The sequence below is a fragment of the Haliaeetus leucocephalus genome, unplaced genomic scaffold, assembly GCF_000737465.1.
Source record: "Haliaeetus leucocephalus isolate CR32 unplaced genomic scaffold, Haliaeetus_leucocephalus-4.0 Scaffold451, whole genome shotgun sequence".
NCBI lineage: Eukaryota > Metazoa > Chordata > Aves > Accipitriformes > Accipitridae > Haliaeetus > Haliaeetus leucocephalus.
In genome coordinates this window covers 4,842,147-4,863,654 of record NW_010972887.1, presented here as the reverse complement: position 1 = coordinate 4,863,654, position 21,508 = coordinate 4,842,147, and the positions used below count along the sequence as shown (strand labels likewise).

Here is a 21,508-nt window from a genome sequence, read left to right as displayed (position 1 = left end):
CCCCCTTCTCCTGGAACAAACCACCAAATAAATTTTGCGTGTCTTCGTGCTTCAGCACAAGACTAGAAATATTTCTGGAAGATAAAATTTAACCATTGCAAAATAATTGTCTTAATAAGGGAAACTCAAGGAAGTTCAGTGGTTGGGGTTTAGAAGAGGTGAAGCTGTAATCCCTTCTAGCCTTTTGATATGAAAAACTGTAGTCCATGTTGATAAGCACTTAAATGAGAAAGATTAGTTTTATATCTTGTGATAACTGTGTTTCTTGAAGACATATTGTTCATATGGATTTCATGGTCCATTTTCCTTTGTCATTTTAAGACACTTTGTATTGTCAGAGTTAACTAAGGGATGGTTGAGTTTATTCTATCCTTTGTTTTCAAATGGAGAAGGATAAAGGCACAGATACGATGACCATAAAATACATACTCATGGAGCAGAGAAAAAAGTCTAAACGGGAATCATGTGAGTAATGCATTCTAAAGTGCTAGTTATTGTAAGCCAAGTATTTTTTCCACCTGTTTCTGTGACCTTTGAGGATAAGGCTAGCTTGCTGTGAGTTTTTTCTGAGCATATGTTTTTTGGATCTTAAATTACCTGTTACAAAATATATCAGCAAATGTGACACAGATTTCACAAGACCCAGCAAATAATTATCTTGTCAGAATGGGTGGATCTTGTATCATAAAGAGATATTATTGTATGAGATAGACTGCAGTGTTCTGTGCTCTGCACTAGATACGTCTTGAGGACAAAGAGAACAATCTTAGACTAATTATTGACAGGCTGTATGTTAAACCAAGGAGTGTTTATTCCATGAAATGGGAGTTTACATGTATTTAGGTCCTAGTGTTAACACTTTTTACAACAATTTTTTTTTTCTTTCTTTATTATGATTCTTAAAGATTTTTCAGGAAAAGAGAACATCTGCTACTTTTCTCTTGGAAAGTTCCTCTGCATTTCAATAGAGAAATGGGCTTTTATAATTATCAAGGGAGTCCTAGTAAGAACTTTGAAAACATGCTAACTAGGCCAGAAATCTTACAGTACTTGGGAGCTCTTCCTGGCGCTAGGGGCAGCAATGACCTTGCTTATCTATTTGAAGTTTAATGCTTGATTATGTAAACTGTCTTTAGAGCTTAGCCAATTTAGCACTGCAGCATTCACAAATGTTATGCACAGTAAATGATTAAGCAAGCATTGAAGCACTAATCTGGCTAAGCACTAAGCTGGTTTACTTCTGTGAGCGTTAAAATAAAACATTTAAGAATTTGTCAGACTTAACAGCTGCTTTTGGTTCCCACTGCCCAGAGGAAATGCAAGCTTCGCAGTTCCCTAGGTATCTGATTGCCTCATGCAGGTTTCCCTATCCTTCAGAGCTCTTAAAACCCAGAGGTGCCTACCATTTTCCCATCTCATTCTTTGAAGATGAGAATTTCAGTATAATGAAACTATAAAAGTGGAATCTGATAGTCCAGTTTAGGAAGTACAGAAGCTTCTCTGAGCTGAGATTAGTCCTTAACTGTGTGGAATTCTTTGATGTTTTATACTGTAAAAACAAAAGTTGAGCGCTTCGTTGCTTCATCTTACAGGGGCATGAAAATTAAGCAATGAAAAAGTGTTGAATCTTAAATGAATTAAGTATTTGTAAATTACTTCCTTAGTTGTAATATAGTTAACAGAGAGAAACTTTCCTATAGTGTCTCAATTTGAAAAACCTTTTCTTCAAAATTGGCTTCTGCCTGAGTGTTTACAAACCTCAGAATTGGTGTACATATGTGCAAGTTTTAAAGTATCAAGTATAAGGTTTGGGGAGATTATAACCTCCTTCTTCATTTTTAGCACCTGTAATTCCAAAGATTGCTAATTGTACGGGCTTTGTAGGTAGAAAGTGAGTATTTGTGTCTAATTCTGAACTCTGCCACCAGAGTTTTGTAAAAGAGTAAATCCAGTTATTTATGAAATTCTCCTAATGTAAAAGTAATCTAAGAGATTACATAAACTAATTCCAGATTTATACTGCAGTTTTCATAGTTCAGAAGTTAGAGAAGTCTGAAAAGAGGGTTTCTCACAGCAGATGAGAAATAAACAGTAGTTCTGATATTGCAACAATTTTTTCCCCAACTTTTGAGGAGTCTATAGTGGTTACAGTGACATCTGATAGCACAAACTGATAATTGCTTCACCTCCACTGTTGCATTCTAGATTCACTTTTCATAGTTGTTCAGATAAAATTCTCCAATTCATATGTCTTCCTAAATCTTATTATTTTATTTTATTGTATTCTGTCTCTTTTAAAGGATAATATTCAGGAAAAATACACAGATTCACCTATATTAAAGGCAATTCACACAGTCACATTACTCTAAGGTTCCACAGTCTCCAGTTTATGGAGCCCAGTTTATGAAGATTGCCAACAGGTTGGTTTCTGTATCTTCCACTGTTCTTGTGATAATATGCCCATATTTGATTAGATTATAAACTTCTGAAATTAATTTTTCTACATACTCATTAAAAACTTAGCAGACATTCACTGCGTGTTTCCATATGAGCTGGACATGCACCATCACAAATTTTAAAGGATGGGCATTACTTGCCATGCAGTTGTTCCTGTGAGAACAGAGAACATAAAATACAGGGTTTTTTTCTGTCACAAGGTCTCCCCCAGTTCATATCAAAGCAATCAAAAGCAGAAGGCTTTTGATGAAGAAAGTTGCAGAGCGTTGGAACAGCTCCTGTAGTTGAGGTAGAAGATAAATGAAATAAGCCAAAGGGGTTTAGCAGTTCATGTGCTCGTAGTTGGGTGGTGGCAGGAGACAATCCCAGCAGGAGCACGGAGAGGCAAAGGTGAAGGAAGGAATAGCTTGGGGGGCAGAGTGGGGATGAATATGGAAACAAGCAGCAAGACACGAAACTAAGGTGTAGGGGCTAGTAGGCATGTAAATGGTCTCTGTAAATCTGAAAAATGTTTAAAGAATCTTGGAAACTCATTAGCACACTGTGAGCCGTTCTACTTGAATAGTAACTTGTATATATTTGAGAACAATCACCGCTGTGACAGCATGCTACTCTGTACTGCTACAGGGTAACTGGCATATAAACAACTGCTCACAGTGAAATTAAAAAGGCAATAAAACATTTTAAAGTGGGACAATAAAATATTTCAGTCCTAGATTTGATCAACTGATTTTATAGGCAGACTTTTGAAAATTGATTCATCTCTTCTCATGGTATCATTATAAGTCATATGTAATAGTCAGCTTTAATACCACAGATACATTTGTGCCTTAGATGTTTAGATTTAAGTCTAAATTTCCTGCTTCTTTTGTGATGGTAGTTTTGGGATGTATAACAATTTTTGTGTGAGTTTATTATACTGCAGTATTCTCTGTTTCCACTTTCAGTTACATTTTTTGACTGGCAAAATACCCTACCACTTAATGCCAGGACTTGTATCTTCCATATTTAGCCAGTACGGGTGTATGATGTATATATTACACTTGTAGAAAGAAATATGTACGCATGCACTTGTTGTTATTAAAAATATCAGTAATATCATCCTAAAAGTGTGTTCATACATAGGGGGTTTTTTTCTGTGAAACATGGCTTCAATTACTGGAATTAATGTATATATTCTATGAATAATTTTTTTTCTGTTCATTGAGTTTGACAGGTTTGGTTCTTTAAACAAAGTGTCAATTTAATAAAAGTAACAGTGATTATAACATGTCTCATCTTTTAAAAAAATTAGTGTTTTAATGTAACATACTTAAATTTAATTACATCTGTCAAAATTACATACTTTTTCACAAGCTTAATAGACATAATCTTATTGTCGTTATTCATTATTAACTTCATTGTCTAAGCACTTCAAGTTCTTTATCAAAAGGAGCAAGTACCAGGAGTAAGTACTATACAGAAATAAAAAAGTATTGACTGCATCTCAGAGAGATTACAAGTTGAATATAAAATGAGACAAAAATGATTACAAGGCAGTTCAAATAGAAAGAGGACAGTATGGGCCAGTAATTGTAGCACAGGAGAAGATCAGCAATTTCCAAGCTTATTTGGTTTTGTAGGTATAATGGCTATTTTTTTATTAAGCGTTGTTCTTCCTTGATCCAGTTTGTCTTTGGAGAATCCTTAATTCTTCCTAAGAGTTTGTCACTGGTTCCATTTGGGTCAAGATGCCAGTAGGCTTTTTATTCTAATTTTATTTTATTGCAGCTCAGAAAATGAAGAGTTTCAGAGACTGGAATGCAAAATAATGTAGCCTGTTTTTTAAGGTTTGATTACCAATGTAAATATTCTGTCTTTGGGTGCCAAAATTCTTAAACAGAAACTGTTCTAATGCCACAGTGGGGGAAGAAGGTTATTTAAAATGTTGCGTAACAACAATTAATTACCTTTAGCAGTTACTGACCAGCACTGGAACTCTAGCTGGGTGAATGCATTTTTGGGAGCAGCATGAGAGGACTCTGTCACCCCTTCTCTTCTTGTAGACTTTGCACAAGGGCATGGCAAGGTTGCAGTCCCTTCTTTTTGGAAAGGGAAGGGACAGATCTCTTTCTAGCTTGGAAGTGATCAGCCAGCTTCAGCTTGAAGAAGAGCCGAATGCCAAAGAAAATCTAACCTTGGTGGACATGATAGAGTACAGATATTTTTGTAGTGTTTATTTGTTAGAAGAAGTCAGCATTTCTCCTTTTTCAGGATGCTTTTTCTTGGCGCGTGGATTTTACCAGCTGACAATGAGACTTTTTTTTTTTTTCATTGTTCAATTTAGTTAATTTGCTTTTACTTTTGGAAATATTTGTGTTTCAATAAGAGCTGGGTGAGACTGGGTTTCCCTTCTCCCATACAGCTTCTTCAGTAAGCATATTTTGTAGTTAAATCCTAGATGGCATGTTTTTCACCCCTGAAATCAAATTAATGTTTTTTATGCTTAAGTAGAGGTACTCAGAAAATATAAGGGAAACAGAGTTCACACAAGTGAAAAGTAGACATTTTTATCACAGATATGACTTACAGCATATGAATTTATATTCTTGGATCAAAATCAGTACAAAATTGAGGAGAGAGAGAGAGAGATGTACATTTTAAGTCTGTGCATGCTTCTCATATGTCTGCATCATCATGTTCCCTCTTACGGAGACATATGGCTCTTCTTCCCCTAAGTTCATCCAGCACTTTATCTGCCTTTAGTATGTTATGTCTTGTCATTTTTATTTGTGTTCAAGTATCTCATAACTTTTATTTTCCACTGCTGATCTGTTGCAAGCCTCCCCTTTTTTCCCTTTTACTACCCACCTGTATTTCTTTCTCCTGTTTTCTGCAGCTTTCTGATAGGCCTGTGCATTCCTTCTCTTTTCTACCTTCTCTTTCTTATCACATTTCTCGTCTACTTGTTGTTTGGTCAAGCACTGTTTGGGATTAGCATTCAGTGTAAGAGAATTTATGATTTACGTATAAAATGAAACCTCAGTGGAGAACTAGAGGTGGCAGTAGAAGGCCTGTTAGAAAAGGAGGGACTTGCCCATCTCTGGTAGGAGGCAGCTGTGGTAGGAAAAGGAATCACAAAAGCAAATTTCAGGTGCAAATTTTCCTCAGAAATGACTTAAGGTGATGATTTTGCATTCCCTGTTTTTTGTCCTTCATAATTGTAAGTTGTTGCCTATACCCCCATAATGCATTTTATTACACAGGTAAGAAGAGCAGGGTCTTGAAAATCAAAGTATCACTTCGAATTAATAAGATTCTGTTGCTGGCACAAAGTAAAGCATTTTTTACTCCTATATGATACAAAGTGTATGTTGCTGTATATAAAAACTGGCATATATATTTTGAGATATACCATATCGGAAGCTCTAAGAAACTTGAGTCACTGAAATAACTATTTGGGACTCAGTGGAAGCAGTCAGCTGAGTAGTACTGTTCAGGCAAGGATTTATGAAAGGGGCTAAAGGCACTTCTTGCCCCTTCCCGTACGCCATAGCAGCTGTCCAGTGCCCTGTCCGTGATGATGGAGTCCGAGTCCTATGGCAGTTGGGCAGTTATCCCTTTTCTGATTGAACTGCACTTCAGTTATACTTGCTGAGATTTTTTCATCCAAGAGAGAAGTAATATCCATGGGTTACAAGGGATTATTTAAGGATTTGATGCTCTAACAATGAGGGGGGGAAAGCATGTGTAGTAAGTACTGGTCTAGTAAATACTTAGAGACTGCTAGAGGTGTATCCATTGGATTATTGGTCTGCAGGTGGGCTGTTTTATTAGTTATTTTTAGTGAGTGTTTTGAGATATGGATTGGGCTTCAGCTTACTTAACCCAATTTTGGAAGCTTTCATAGAGGCCATAGGGTGACATTATTATGAGAAACCTTAAAAGAAAAAAAAAAAAATCTATTGAATACATAGGTCATTCTAGAAAGTAATTAATACTAAGTGAGTGCAATTCTCATGGCTCTGTGTTAAAATATGACTATTTAAATTCTCCATGAATTTGCTTGTCTAGATCTGACCCTTATGTTGGTGTAATGTAATTTTTGTGTTTAACAGAATACATTACTTTCTTACTAATGGATTGTCAAGTAGACATCTTGATTAAATGATTTCAAATAGGTGGTGCAGGGGAAGCAGAGGTACTTATCAGTTATGACTAGCCTGACTTTACTTTGATTTTTTTAGAAAGTGGTCCATTTCCACAGTACCTGCCAAAGAAAGGAGAGCAATTAGTCTTGCTTTCCTGCTTAAAACCATGATTCACACCGTAATGTATGCTGTGAGGTTAGTAATTAGTATTGCAAAGTATAACTAATGTAAGTCATTTATGAAGAGGTAGATCAGTAATGCAGCCAAGGTTCTCTTGAAGTTAAAGGAAGGACTGAAGAAAGAAAGTGGATGTTTCTTCTACTACATACATTTATGCTAAATCAATACCTGTCACCACCTGAAATTTTGGAAAGCTTGTAACACTGATATCCTCAAAGGCAAAGAATAAAGAGCATGGGAGACTATTTTACTGTTCCGTCAGAAAATAAGATGTAAAAATTCTCTCACAGCTTTTTTTTCAATTTTTTCGGTCATTCATAGTTGATGTGAACTGTAGATTTTATAACCTATTACATGTCAACAGTTCTGATGCTCCATTGTTTATAATATACTAAAAGTTAAAGAAAAATAATATTCAGCTATGATAGAACTATTCCTTAAATGATAAAGTAAATCAGAATTATCTGCCATTGAATGCCTGTTTTCAGGAACTTCTTTCAGTCTTTACAGATGTATCAACTGCAAGAAAATACAGTGAGTTCTATGGTCAGCTTAGAAGAATTTTTATAAGACCTTTTTATATTATGTAATCATTATTAATTCTTATTTCGTAAGAATTTTTATATTTTTATGGTGAGCTTAGAATTTTTATAAGAAATATTTGTATCTGGTGATACTATACTTATTTTCTGTGTGTTTTACTTTACGTAGGTTTTTACTTATATTTATTAATTTGTACTATTTTATTTAACACAGTCCATTCATTGCTTCATTGATTAATTTTTTTTTTCATAACTTTCTCTAAGTCTCATGGTCACAACAGAATACATATAGCTTTTACAGCTATAAATAGTGCAAGCTTCTGAAACGATGTTGATGAAGTTTGTGTTGAACATTACTTAATGAAAAGTTGGCTTTAATGCGGAAGCCCATTAAACTTACAAAGTTACTCAGAAATAAGAAATAGTGGCAGGACAAACTACAACCCTAATCTGTGAGTGTTTAAACCACTGAGAGTTTCAACTTTTGAGCAATATGTGGTAATAATGGAAAATCCAGTTTTTAGAAACAGGTCATACTTCTTTTAAAGAACATAAAAAAGAGAGTATAATATTTGTTACATTGTGTTTGATATTGTGGTTTTGTTTTTAAGCTAATTGGAAGATTTAAGCTTTTAAACCTGGTGCTTACAGAATTGGCTTTAAAAAAAAAAATCAAAGAAAAATGTACTTGAGTCAATGAACAGTTTTGTGAAATGCAGTGGTCTAACTGTAATACTTAACATTTTATGCCACATATTTAACTTAGGTTCCCTATTAATGAGACAGTTCAGACAGTATGTGTTACTCTCCTGGATCTTCTTTCGTTCATGACTGTAAAGTTTCATCTGCATTCTGCTGTATGCATAATCCATTGAAGCTAGGATAAATTGTATGGCAACCCACAAACATACACAGAAACAAAAGTAAGCATTTACTTATACATCTATACTCAGGATATGGTGTTTACTTGTAATTCCTGGATGGCCAAAAAGAGGATGACTGCTAGACGTATTTTTCATTGTTCGGGAATAATAAAGACTGAGATCCTATGTAAGTCTTCTTCATGTGCATTAAGTCTTTTACATGCCCATTTATTCTGTTTTTAATCTTAACTGTGATCAGAATAAGATAAAACAGACAAAGAAAAAAGCACATTTGTTTTATTTAGAAAGACTGGAGTGGTATCTTTGACGTCCTGAATTTGATGTCAAAAGTAGCAGCAAGGGTCATAATTTATACGATGAAATACTTTTTCAGAACTCAAGCAAAAATAAAATAAATAGGTTTATGGATAGCTTCAGGGTTTCACTCAGACTAGCAGTTTCTCTTTCTGCTGTTCTTCCTGCTTCTTCTGTCAGCCCAGTTTGTATTTCTCATTAGAAACTGCCCTTTAAGATCAGTGGGGAATTTCCTGCAGTTTTGCAGATGTACCTAAATTTCCTGCTTGTCTTTTAATTTTTTGTACTGTGGCACAATCATGACTTAGAAGTTAAAGGAAAACTTTCAACAGCAAATATTTATAATCTACCTGAAATAAAAAGTGCTGAGTTTAATATACCTAAGTCTCTGTATATAAAGATACCACAATGGATTGTGCCCAAATGTATTCAAAATCCCATGGTAAATATAATAGCACAGTAAAGCAACTGAACGACCTAAGTTCAGTCAAGTAACTAACTGGGGAGAGTGGCAACAGAGGAAGTCTGAGAGAGCCCAGTTTTTCACAGATCTGCTGAAATATTGGATAGTGATTGAACCCGAAAGGTGTTTCCTTTACAGAGCATGCATGTACACAGATTTTGATGAACTAATAATTCTGAAATAATTCAGAATTGTAATTTCCTTTTTCTAAATGACATGAACATGTAAATTCTATGCTTCCTTAATTAATTAGAGTAGCCTGGTAGTAAGCATATGATATGATAATTAGTATTCCCAATTAATAATTGTGCTAAAGCATTTTAAAGATCATTCCCTTTTAAAAATTAAAATTAGAGACACATGCCTTTTCTGGAACAGTATCAAGCTGAATTCCTCATTATCAAAGATGTATGCAGAGCTTAAGAAATCTCTCAAGAAGGTTCAAGGAAAATCACCCATGTTAAGCAAAAGAACGTAAAAAACCCGGGTAATGACTGGGATTTGAGTGCTTAGGCTCAGCTGTGACTAGGTGCAGGGTTCGTTTCACCATTTGCAGTACTAGAGATTCCCCCCCACACTCCATACTACATCTAGGGTGAAGCTGGATACTATTGTCTAGTCTACAGTTTATTTCACCCACCAAGGAAATAATTTAGTTTGCTCCAGAGCAAAGTGGGGATAAAATTAACAGGCAAGTAGTTGATCTAATTAGGTGATAATACATATAGGTCTTCCAGTGGACAGACAAACCCTGCTCTAGCCTTTGGGTGTTTTCCCAAATCTAGCAGTCTAGGAGGTTTTTCTTGCAATCAATTCTGATAAATCCAGTGGTGAGAAAATAAGGAAAAGGAGGAAAGAGGGAAAAGAATCAATATAATGGAAATACCTGTACTTATAGTTTCTGTGTTCTTGTTTTGTTGTACTTGGTTTGTTACTTTAGCAGCAAAACTAGAATTAATGGTACTTCAAGAGTTCTTCTCTTCCTCGCTCAGAGGAACAGGATAACAAAAGTCGCCATGGGGAGTGATTCACTTCTAGTTTGTAGACCCCCTTTTCACAATGTGATTCTACAAATAAGGGAAATTATAAGAGCTTTTCTTGGGGGTACTATACTGTGTAAGGCACCATGCCAAAGTTGCCTATGTAATAAGTGCCAAAATTAAGATTTCTTTGCACTTTGACTAATTTCTTAGAAAAGTTATGAAGCTCTTTAAAGAATATCTTACTGTTATTTCAGTATGATGGCTATGGTATAGGTAAACATACAAGAAGGGAAAATGATTTCGGGTCTAAGAAGCAAGGTTTCCTTGACCAGAAGGCAACATATCCTACACTGGAGTTCACTATCAGCAACGCTATTGTATACAAAATTGAATTTGCTAAGTTGTCGTTCCACATACTCAGTATCAGCCATCAGTTGTCAGTGAACCATGAAATGTGCCAACTGGAATGTGAGATTTGCCAACTCTATTTAAGCACATTCCAGGTAAAAAGATTAAGCTGTTTTCATCTAAGAAAACAAGGTAAAGGTGTTAAGCATATGCTGGTTAAAAACAGCAGACTCAGCTGCTCTGATCTGCCTTTTCAGCTCTATCAGTACTTAAGAGTGATCCAGCAACAAAAGATTATAATTTACAAATTGACCATTGTGGTCAGATATTCTCCTGTGATATTTATGATTACAGCTATATATGTTAAAATTTAAAAAAAAAAAAAAAAAAAAGGAGTTCAGTTTATGTTTACCAAGAACAAATAGTTCAAGATTAGAGTGTACAGTAAGATAAAGAATGCGCCAAAGCTTTTTTGCCCTTTTGTCCTTCCATCCTTTTAAAAGTGATGTTGGCTCATAAATTTGTGATATTGTAACAACAGGGTATTATCATCACTTTATTTTTTTTTAAATTGTATGGTTGGTTATGCTAGGAATAAGCAATAAGTCCTTTTACTGCTACGTTTATTTTAATGCAAAACTATTTTTTTTTCCCCATCTCTCTTGTCAGCATATTTTGCTGAAATAAAATACTATTGATTGCCTTAAAGGGCATTAAGCATACTACATCTGGAGATGTATACTTTCTGTTTTGTATGGTTTCTGATAACTTTTATTCCCCTAAACCAGCAAATGAATATTGGCCTTCAGAAAATAATAGGTTAAGTTATATTTATGTTGTGTACTACTTTAAAGCTTGACATGTCATTGGTTTAGAATCTGGACGTGATTTTTGTTAACTGAAGTTCTTTCATTTCCTTAACACTGATTGGGCCAACTAATTCTAAGCAAGCAGAGCTCGTACCCCATCCATCTTTATCGTAACTGGTAATAAAGAACCCTCTAGGCTTGACGTATTGTCATGACAATTATTCTCAAGACATTATACAGCAGTTGTATCTGTCAACCCATGCAGTATGGAATATTTTAACTGGCAGTCTTCCAGGAGTGAACATTAATCTTAGCATCTCTTCTTACAGTTCCTAATCAAGATATTCCGGGAGTGATTGCACTAACATTGTTTGAAGACTACATCTACTGGACAGATGGGAAAACCAAATCACTCAGCCGTGCCCACAAAACCTCTGGATCAGACAGACTATCACTGATTAACTCATGGCATACCATAACAGACATCCAGGTGTATCATTCGTATAGGCAACCTGATGGTAATTATTCTGTCCATGCTTTCCATACCCACTGATGTATTTCACTTAGTAGCCAGCTGCTGAGTTAAGGGAAGCTCATTTATCTGCAGTGATTTATTTTTATTTCTGCTTTGTTTCAAATTGTGAAAGTTTTCAAATTAGCCTTTTTAAACATAAATCTGTGATTAATGTTGTAAGTATATCGGGTATCAAATAAAGGTGATATATCGTGTTCAGTGGTGAGATGCCAATTTGGGTGCTTAAAAATTAACCCAGATACTGACTGGAAGTACAGAACTGTGAAGTTGCATTACAGTACAAGTTACCAGTTATCAAGATGGAAACAGTGTGTTATGAAAACATTTAACCTTATTATTTGAAAAGTAAGAGAGTGTTAATAATACAGAAGAACACTGTTATTTAGAAACTTGTTGGACTGAGAGAAAGTCAGAGAATGTAGGTGTTAAAATTGTGTCTGATCTCCTGATGTCCCTGTATTTGAATTGTAAGTGAATACAATTTGGCACTTGACCTAGATAAGCTAATTTGTTGTCTCATTATAAAAAAAACCACCCTAGTGCTTTTTTCTTCCTCTCATTCTTTCAGTATTGAATCTACATCCATAGTAATAATTAATTTTTGCATACAACAGAGAATAGCTTAAAGGCAAGAGGAAACGGTTACCTCTTACGGGTTTTTGATTTGAGACATTACATTGTAAAAATGGTATGCGTAATACCATTTTTCTTCCTCCGTAAAGCAGATACCCTGAAGTGTACTGAAATAATAGACTCTGATATTCTTTTCCTATTCTGTCCCACAGTGTCTAAACATCTGTGTACACTAAACAATGGTGGTTGCAGTCATTTATGCCTTCTAGCCCCTGACAAGATGTATACTTGTGCTTGTCCCACTAACTTTTACCTTGCTGCGGATAACAAGACATGCTTATCGAACTGCACCGCCAGTCAGGTACGTGCATATGCGTGGGCGAAGGGGGACTGGGGATTGTATTTTACTGTGTTTCCACCTACTTTTAAATAATGAATGCTGGTGCCCATGAAATGTGGAAGCATCAGTCAAAGGAGCTGAAGACTAGGTAACTCATGGGTGCATTTAAAGTGTTTCATCTTCAAGGCTATTAGTTGAAAATAGGCTTGCAAATGCCTTTTTTCCAGAGAATGCAGAACTTGTTCCCTTTCAAATGTGGATGTTTCTGCCAGTCACTAGAACAAATACAGCTACTAAAGCCATAAAAATTGCTTTGAAAAAACATTTGTATAATATATGAAACATAAAAATACAAAGTGTGTATATAACAATGATACAAAGTGTATGTAACAATGATCAATGATTTGGGAGTATTCATGCATGAACGGACTTTACATTAATACAAGAAAACAAGCTCAGTCCAGTTAGCTGGGTAGGTAAACGATAGGGCTACATTAAAAACAATCCAGTTGAAGTGGAAATGGTAGAATATGCAGGTAATTAACAATTGCATCAATTAAAACATTGAATTCTTTATGGGAGGTGGACTCCCTGGTACTTGAAATAAATATTTGGTGCTTCTTTTCTTAAAATATAAGGTAGATTAAGTAGAACATACTGATTTCTTATAAGAGAACCACTTTGGTAACAGTCTCTGGACTGTTCTGCCCAGACAATTAATTGGTTGATTGTAATAGTACATATGGCCTTTAAAATCTTTCTAGTAGTCCAGCTTTTCTAGTAGTCCACTTTTATTATATGTATGCTAATGACCTCTTAGAGCATTTTAATCATGATGCATTTTGTCTGTACTCATTAAGGAAAGGATTTTACTCTTAATTTTTAGGGAACAGTGGTCATCTTAATAAATGATGTACAGTTTCATTCAAGTAATATTGTTATTTAAGAAACCTTCCTGCTGTCTTCCTCTGTTCTGTTAAGGTAGTGTTTGCTGTGATTTTATGATGTTCATCATATCTTTTCTGTTTAGATTGTCTGCTTGTTACTTCCCATTAAGTGATGAACAAAGAGAAAGTGTAAGACACTTGTAAAATGAGGATTTTCATACCTATTTTTCCCTGTATCTAGCTTCTCAAATTTGTTTGGTTTAAAAAACAGCACTTTTCTTCTTTTTAAAAATTTTCTTTAAATGGCACCAGGAGCTTATTCCACTGTGAATTTATATGCTAACAGTTGACTGAATGGCTCTATTCCTTTCTAAATAATTCACTGGTAGTCTGAATTGAAGGATAGCATCACATCTTGGATCCTCCAGGAGCAATATTTTATCACTTGTAGATTCCATAAGAGGGAGAGCAGGGTTAAATAGAAGAAGCTGCTTCAGACAGGCAGTCACAAGTTGACACTGGTGATTAGTCATTTTCTTCCAATTTTGAAATCTGTTTACTGTTTGATAATTTGTCAATCAGATGGTATCAGATGCGGAGATTAGTGACAAAAATATACTTTGCTACTTCAGATTTTCAGATGATGCTGTAAAATCTTAGCTGTTCCTACGATGTAATCGCTCTTGACAGCACATCCACTGTTAGCTATTTCTGATGAAGAGGAGTTGAATGGCTGATATGCTGGTCTTGCACATCTGCAGACTTTCAGCTGTCTTTTGATGGCTAATCTTGACACGAGAAATTGTCTAGTACAAAACATATCAGACTCTAGAACACCAAAACTCAGGCCGTTCCAGGCACACCCATATGATTCTGACCCCTGATTTTGCAAAGTGTCTGGTTCCCCAGTTTAGAAGGGAATGCAAGCGTTATCATGTAGAGCATAATAGTATCTAACAGTTAGTACTCATTTCCTGGAATTAAATTCATAATGTCATTTTAACAACCTGAAGTCCCTTGAGGTGAGCAGAAAGAGGCTGGTACCTTAAAACAATTAAACAGCAGGAGGGCTATGCTAGCAAGTAGAAAATACTAAGGATGAGAATTGTCTTAGTTTCTGTTTGTCTCCTACATATGGAGGCCTTCTGTTGAGCTACTCTGATATGCATACCTTTGTGGAACAGTTCAACAGTTTGGAATAGCTGCCTTTCAAACCCAACCTGTTATACAGCTTGTCCCTCAACATGGTACAAGAATGATGTAGCTCCAAGTATACGTCCTACTACATAAATGGCCATGAAACCCTAAATTTTCTTGGCAGAAAAGGTAAAACTGAGCTAATGCACCAAATTTAATATACCTTTTAAATACAGTTTTATTGAATAATCAATGATTTACAAAATGTGAAGAAATGAAAAAATTTTGCCTAGTCACAGAAAATAAGATGTCTTGCACTTTGAAACCTGTCAGTTTTCTTCCTTTCTGTGCTCATAGAGACAGCAGGTAGGAAACACAATATTTCTTAAACGTTGCTCATAATCTGTCCATATTTTTCTCTTTAGCATTAGCCACATAAAGAACGCTGGGTTTAGGTTTAGCCATAGAAGATTGCTTCAAGTAACTTCTACTCTTTGTTTTGTTTGCATTCCTCTCTCAGTCAGAGCAAAGGTACAGTGTTGCCTGAGCTCAGAGTAAAGGCACTGCCAAGACCTTACAAAGGATTTTTCTTTTTTGTACAAATATTTTAGCCTTTTGAAAGATTGGAAGGCCTAGCTTCTGTTTTTCTCATTTAATTCAAACGATATAAGGAATACTGTATACAATTGCAACACCGCACGTTAAGGCCCTTTTCTGTAACTGTGGGTGTTTTGGTTTATCTGGAAAAATGATAACAAATCTGCTTCAACAGCCTACGAAGACTGTTTAAGAATTCAAGTGGTTGTTTTGAATAAGATCTTAAAGAATCAAATCATAGAATGCAGCAAAATGCAGTGAGTGGTTTATATCGGGGCACTATAAGTCAGCAACGTCATTGAAACGACAATGATTTGTATCAGTGGAAGTCTCAGTGCAAAACATCTCCAAAACAAGAGTATTTAAAAAATAAGTTTTATAAAGTTAACAGCCAGAGTTGACTAATGGAACAACAACATAAGCACTGAATCTATTTTTTCATAAACTGTACTATTTCTGTTTAAAAATAAATAAATAAATATTCATATCAAAGGTTTTCTTCCTTCTTTCCTTCCTTTTACAGTTCCGTTGCAAAACTGACAAATGTATTCCGTTTTGGTGGAAATGTGACACTGTCGATGACTGTGGAGATGGCTCTGACGAGCCTGAGGAATGCCGTAAGTGCATTCTGAATTTGGAAGCCAGTTTTGTCAGTAGGGTGCAAATCAAATATAATGCTTTATAGGTGTTGGGAAGAGGAATTTTTTGAACACTTTTGTTTGCAGCACTGTTTTCTTTTCCTTGGTCTCTGTCAGTTCTACAAAGGGTGCAGGCTCTTGTTTGTCAGCCTGTAAAAGATGTTCGTTAACTCATGTCTACTAAGGGTCTTTTAAGGTCTTTGGAAAATCATAAGAATGTATTTTTCATGTTTTAAACTGTTACTTGATCCCACTTACGTTTTTGCTAATGATTTTTTATTTTAAAGCTATGTTCCAAGGTTGCTGATTTTTATATATAAATACAAAGTTCTGCCAGGTTTATTTGGTTTATTTTTGTATATAATAGAAATGTGGATTTCTAATCTCATTTGCTTATTTTTCATTGCAGTTCTACAAGTTTAGCTACACATTATTATTTAGTGCAATTTTCTGAATAACAGCAACGTTCTCCATATGATTCCTACTGAGATTCTGTGTATTTTTCACAATATATTTTATATAAATATTTTCATTTTATAGTTTTATAAATATTGTCAAATGAAAGTTTGGAGAGCTAAATCTCACCCCTCCAGTATGAACAATTTTATACAACGAACGTTTTTCATGCATCCTTTGTAACTCTGAGACGCTATCCTGAAGGTGGTGCAGATACAGCGTATTTCTCGATAGCCTCCCATAGTCCAAATAGTAGGTTACTGTAGTATTCCCCGCCTTGTATTCTAGACATCTGGAAGTCAATTATGATGATGTTTTCAGCATCCCAAAGGGTGGTTGTTGTGATGGTAGCTGACTGCAAGTTTACTTGTTAGAAAAGTACCTTCCTAGGGTACTGGATGCATAAAGAGTAATACCTGTTGATGGTGCTATTTTTCAGTCCCAGTCATTGACTACTTTAATACTATTATATTAATCTGCATAAATCGAAAGATTCTTGCCTTCCTCCCTTAAGCTTATATACACAAAATGCTCTACTATGTGTTCTACAATCTTCCAGTTAAGTAACAGTTAATTTTTTTTTTATATTGAAATCTCCCATTTTTTTACAATTTAATAATTAGTTCTCTTTTTCTGCTGCAGAGGCCTTTGAAGCAAGCTTTAACATATGTAATCATTCTACGTAAGATTACATGTTAAGCTACGCTATGTTTATATAAAATATTACTATAGAGGTGCATAATTGCTCATTCACTTGAACAGCAGTGGCTGTGGGAAGGAACAATGTTAAACCTTTCATGGGAAATAGGGTGGGATAGTGAGTTTCTTAAATGCAGACTTGAACTCAAGTGTTTAGATCCTAAATTGCAAGTCTCTGTTGAGCTAATAGTAAGCATCAACCTGTAGAGGGTTGCACTATCATTAGTAAGGTATAACTATAGTTACGCAAATTTAAAATCTCAGACTTTGAAATTAATTTTGCAATAGTACGTGTACATTTTAGTTACCAATATCTACTCAGATTGAGATTGTGTAGGCAAATAGAAGGGTTTATAAGCTCTTTTGATTAGTCCATAGAGGAAGAACAAAACTATTGATACTTTAACCATTCCTCTGATAGTATTCATAAGCAGTTTTCTTTTTTCTCAGCTGAATTCAGATGTCAGCCAGGACGTTTTCAATGCGGAACTGGACTTTGTGCTCTTCCAGCCTTTATCTGTGATGGAGAGAACGACTGTGGGGACAATTCTGATGAACTGAACTGTGGTAGGTGATCATATACATTGTAGACTTCAGAAACATGCTAAATTGATTTAAATGCCATGCTTTGAACTCTGTCAAGAAAGTATATTTTTATTCTTTTGCCTTTTAATTTTAAAATCTTTAAATCTTTAACTTTTAATCTTTTTAACTTGATATTTTTATTCTTTTAACTTACAGACACACATGTGTGTCTGTCAGGTCAGTTCAAGTGCACACAGAATCAGAAGTGTATTCCAATAAATCTGAGATGCAATGGACAGGATGATTGTGGTGATGAAGAAGATGAAAGAGACTGTCGTAAGTTATGTTTAGAGAATTTTGCTCTGACATCTGTAGCTGGTTTTAAAGAAGGAACTGAAGTAAAATATGTAAAATACTGTAAATGTCCTCTCTGTAAAATAATTTGAGGAACATGCAAAACAGTTAATTCACAGGATTGATTGATGTCCAGTGCTTCATATACAACAGAAGGAAACTAAAATATCATTTATTCACTTCATTTTTTAAAGTCATTGCAAAGACGAGGGGTGTGTAAACAATTAATTTCAAGCATTTAATTGGGTTTCTGACTTAGGCTGAAACATCCATTTTACTCTTAACTACCTCACAAATGACTCATCTTCTTGAGGCTTTCATCTGCCATGCCTTGCAGCAATGCATTTCAATGGAAAAAGATATTTTTCTGAATCTTTATTGGAAGAAGTGTAGATCCATAGCTCCTTCTACATCCTTTTTCTTTGATGGAGTTTTATACCTTTTCTGTTCCCTTTCCTCTGGGGACTTCTTCATTAATTTGTCTGTGTAACTTGATTTCCATTTACTCAGCTTTTAATACATCTTACTTTTCATAAATTCATTTTCACTTCATATTTCTTAGATATACGTAGAGAAAATATTTTCAGATTTAGAATGGAAATGTATTGAATAGCTTGCGTCTTTGATCATTTGGTAATTAAAATGATGGTGCTGTCTTAAAATACATCTCTGTCTTTCAGTCAATTCACTATTCAGCTCTACTGCTGACCTAAGGTGCTTATTCCTATTTGCTGGATTAGCTTTCTCAAGGTTTGCATATGCTGTATTTCTGCAAAGAACGTGGCCTTCTCAAAGGGAAGGGTTGCTAAGGAGACAAAGGCTTTGTTGATGGTCATGTTTAATGACCATCTTCCAAACAGCTCAGTAGAGCTGTAGCCTCTGACAGACGGTATTATACGTTGGTTTGCATGTTATATTTCTTTAAAAACTGATTAAGTGGGATCAGGTAAACTCCTGTGGAAGGTAGGGGAGATTGCTTTTTTCATTATAAAGGACTGCACATGGTATATAGAAGGTTCCCAAAACCTTGAGGTGTAGCTGACAGAAGTTAAATCAGAGCAGCGAAGTCTGCAGCACAGCAGTGCTCAGGGACTGTGGGAGGGATAGGGTCAGGATCAGCAATGATGGAGTTGAAAAATTCCTAGGGATTAGTGGGGAAAGGACAGTCTGCTGTGACATAAAGCAAGCTTTAGAATTGTCTGAAACTCAGCCATCAACCCACCTGCAAAGACACAGTGGGGAGTGGGGGAGGTTAATTACATACATTTTTTATTTCTGCTCTGTCTTACCTAGATTTTATTAGCTTCTCTCTTAAGAAAGTTAAGTATGCTAGTTTATATTTTAATAAAACCTCGCTTGTGGCTTCTGAGAACACTTTAGTTCCCTCTGGGGAGATTATGAAAAGGGGAGGTTTTAAGTAGGTCTACCACAAAGTTCATATTGACTTGGGCTCCTGTCACAAGACAGATAACACATGAGATTATCTATTTCATTCTAATTTCACTGGACTAGGATTTGTAAGAGACAGACCTTTTTTCAGCTCTACCACTGTTTCATTTTATATATTGAGTGACCTTGAAAAAGTCACATTTCGTACTTAAGGCTTCCCGTTTGTAGAATGGAGGTAATTATGCTGGTTTTCCTTGTAAAGCACTTTGAAATCCCCTGGTAAGGTGTCCGAGCTGAGAATCAGTATTTTTTATAAGTATAGTTAGCAGCATAGCCAAGTCTAAATGCTTTTTAATTCCAGCATAGTATATTTATGTTTGGAAATGTGACACTGAAAGAAATAATAGACCAACTTTTAACAAACCTAAAATTTTTCATCTTGCCAAACCCAGGAAACAAGAATGATAGTATCAAGGAGCAAATTGCTTTTCAACAGGGATAGGAAAGTTTGTAAAAAACCTTATGGAGTTCCCTAGGTAAAAATGGGACAAGCGTTCATGTGGGAAAATATTATCAGAGAATAGATCATACTGTTTTCCACCTATGGTCAATTCAGTTTAGAACAATTTGGAAGTTCTTGTACATATGCTTATTTCTAAAGAAATCCTTATGCATCTCATCACAAATAGCTTGCTCACAGTCCAGTCCAGATATATGTCCTTTATTCATCTTGCCTCTATATTCTAAGAGTTTAATAAATTGTGAGACCCAGCATATATGCTTATGAGGGGGTCAATCTAGAATCATGTGAGTGCACTGAGGGTGTTTTTTGTTGGCAAGTGGCTGTTCTAAAGTTAAAGCAGTTAAGCTTTAACTTAAAGCATCCTGAAAGAATAGGGTGAAGGTTAGCTGCATCTTTGCATCTTTATCTTGCTTTAGGATTCATTAAAAAAATTTTTCTGGTAAATTGATAAAATGAAATAATGGTCAAACTTTTACCCATGGCCTCTTCTAACAGAGAGCACAGAATTACACCAAAATTGTACATAATTTTGATTACCTTTTCAGTCAAAGCATTGAGAGGTGCCTTAGTCCTTCAAACTGACTTTCAGAATTGAGGACTAGTGTTGTAGGAAGTTAGAGGGGAAAAAAAAAGGAATCTGACTGCTTTTTACTAAAGTGGTTTGATTGTATCAATGTTAAGTTTATTTGTTGTTAAAGGAATATCACGATAGACACTCTTTTTATTAGATTTGTTTGACCTTACTGTTATAAAGAAATAATATGTAAAAAGAAGACAAAGTTATAAACAATAAAAAACTGCATGCTGTTTTCTTATAGATGTTACATAAGTGATGCTATGGATATCCAATTTCTGAATTTTGAATCCTTAATATTTTTCTTCTTTAAAACAAGTATTTTTAATATTAGCAGAAATTTCTAGTCTTAATTTGGAATCCTTTTATTTAAAGCTGAAAACAGTTGTTCTCCAGACCACTTCCAGTGTAAAACAACAAAACACTGCATTTCTAAACTGTGGGTATGTGATGAAGACCCAGATTGTGCTGATGGATCAGATGAAGCTAACTGTGGTGAGTATGCAGGTGGTTTTGAATATATTACTGTAGCTTGACATTTTTGAAAAAAGTAGTAAAAGGAAATAACCATCCCACTTAATATGTTCTCTTTTAGTGTATGGTAATACCTATCTGATATGATAGCTGTATCTGGCTCATACAGTTCTTGTTGAATGGTAATCTTTATATGAGTACTCTGTAAACTTCATATTATACTACTACTTTATAGGCAGGAGCTGTAAATGAGTATCTTATTTGGAATATAGTGACATTCTTGATTTTTTTCACAGTATTATCCAGTTCCTGTCAATTTATTCTGCATTCTTTGTTGCTGCTGTAGTTCATAATATAGTGAAAAATGTAATAATTTGCAAATCGTCTTCTTTAAGATTGACTGTGCAGAAGTGTCCAGAGCAGATTCCAACTTGACATGACCAACTTTTGCTTCTCTCTGTGAGCTCCAGGGAGTTATGTGCCCTAAGACACCACTCCACAAACTGCATCCCCATGGGACTTCTCCAAGAACCGCTGATACTTACAAAACTTCTGTACTTAAATTTGATAATTTGAGGAGGCAGATCCTCTACAGAGAAGAGGAGGGGGTGTTGCTCTCTGTCCATGACCAGCTGGAGTGCATGGAGCTCTGCCTGGGGATGGATGAGGAGCAGACTGAGAACCTATGGGTCAGGATTAAAGGGAGGGCAGGGACAG

The 21,508-nt window shown here is 35.3% G+C and overlaps 1 protein-coding gene across 1 annotated transcript in view; it reads left to right on the top strand.

Moving 5' to 3' along the window:
- The window catches only part of LRP1B (low density lipoprotein receptor-related protein 1B), a 582,545-nt gene that overhangs the window by 474,003 nt on the left and 87,034 nt on the right, over positions 1–21,508 (top strand). The window contains exons 61-66 of the mRNA XM_010575228.1: positions 11,420–11,608; positions 12,411–12,559; positions 15,683–15,776; positions 17,403–17,519; positions 17,694–17,813; positions 20,693–20,812. Of these exons, the coding sequence (XP_010573530.1) occupies positions 11,420–11,608; positions 12,411–12,559; positions 15,683–15,776; positions 17,403–17,519; positions 17,694–17,813; positions 20,693–20,812 (789 nt within the window). The remainder of the gene's footprint in view (positions 1–11,419; positions 11,609–12,410; positions 12,560–15,682; positions 15,777–17,402; positions 17,520–17,693; positions 17,814–20,692; positions 20,813–21,508) is intronic.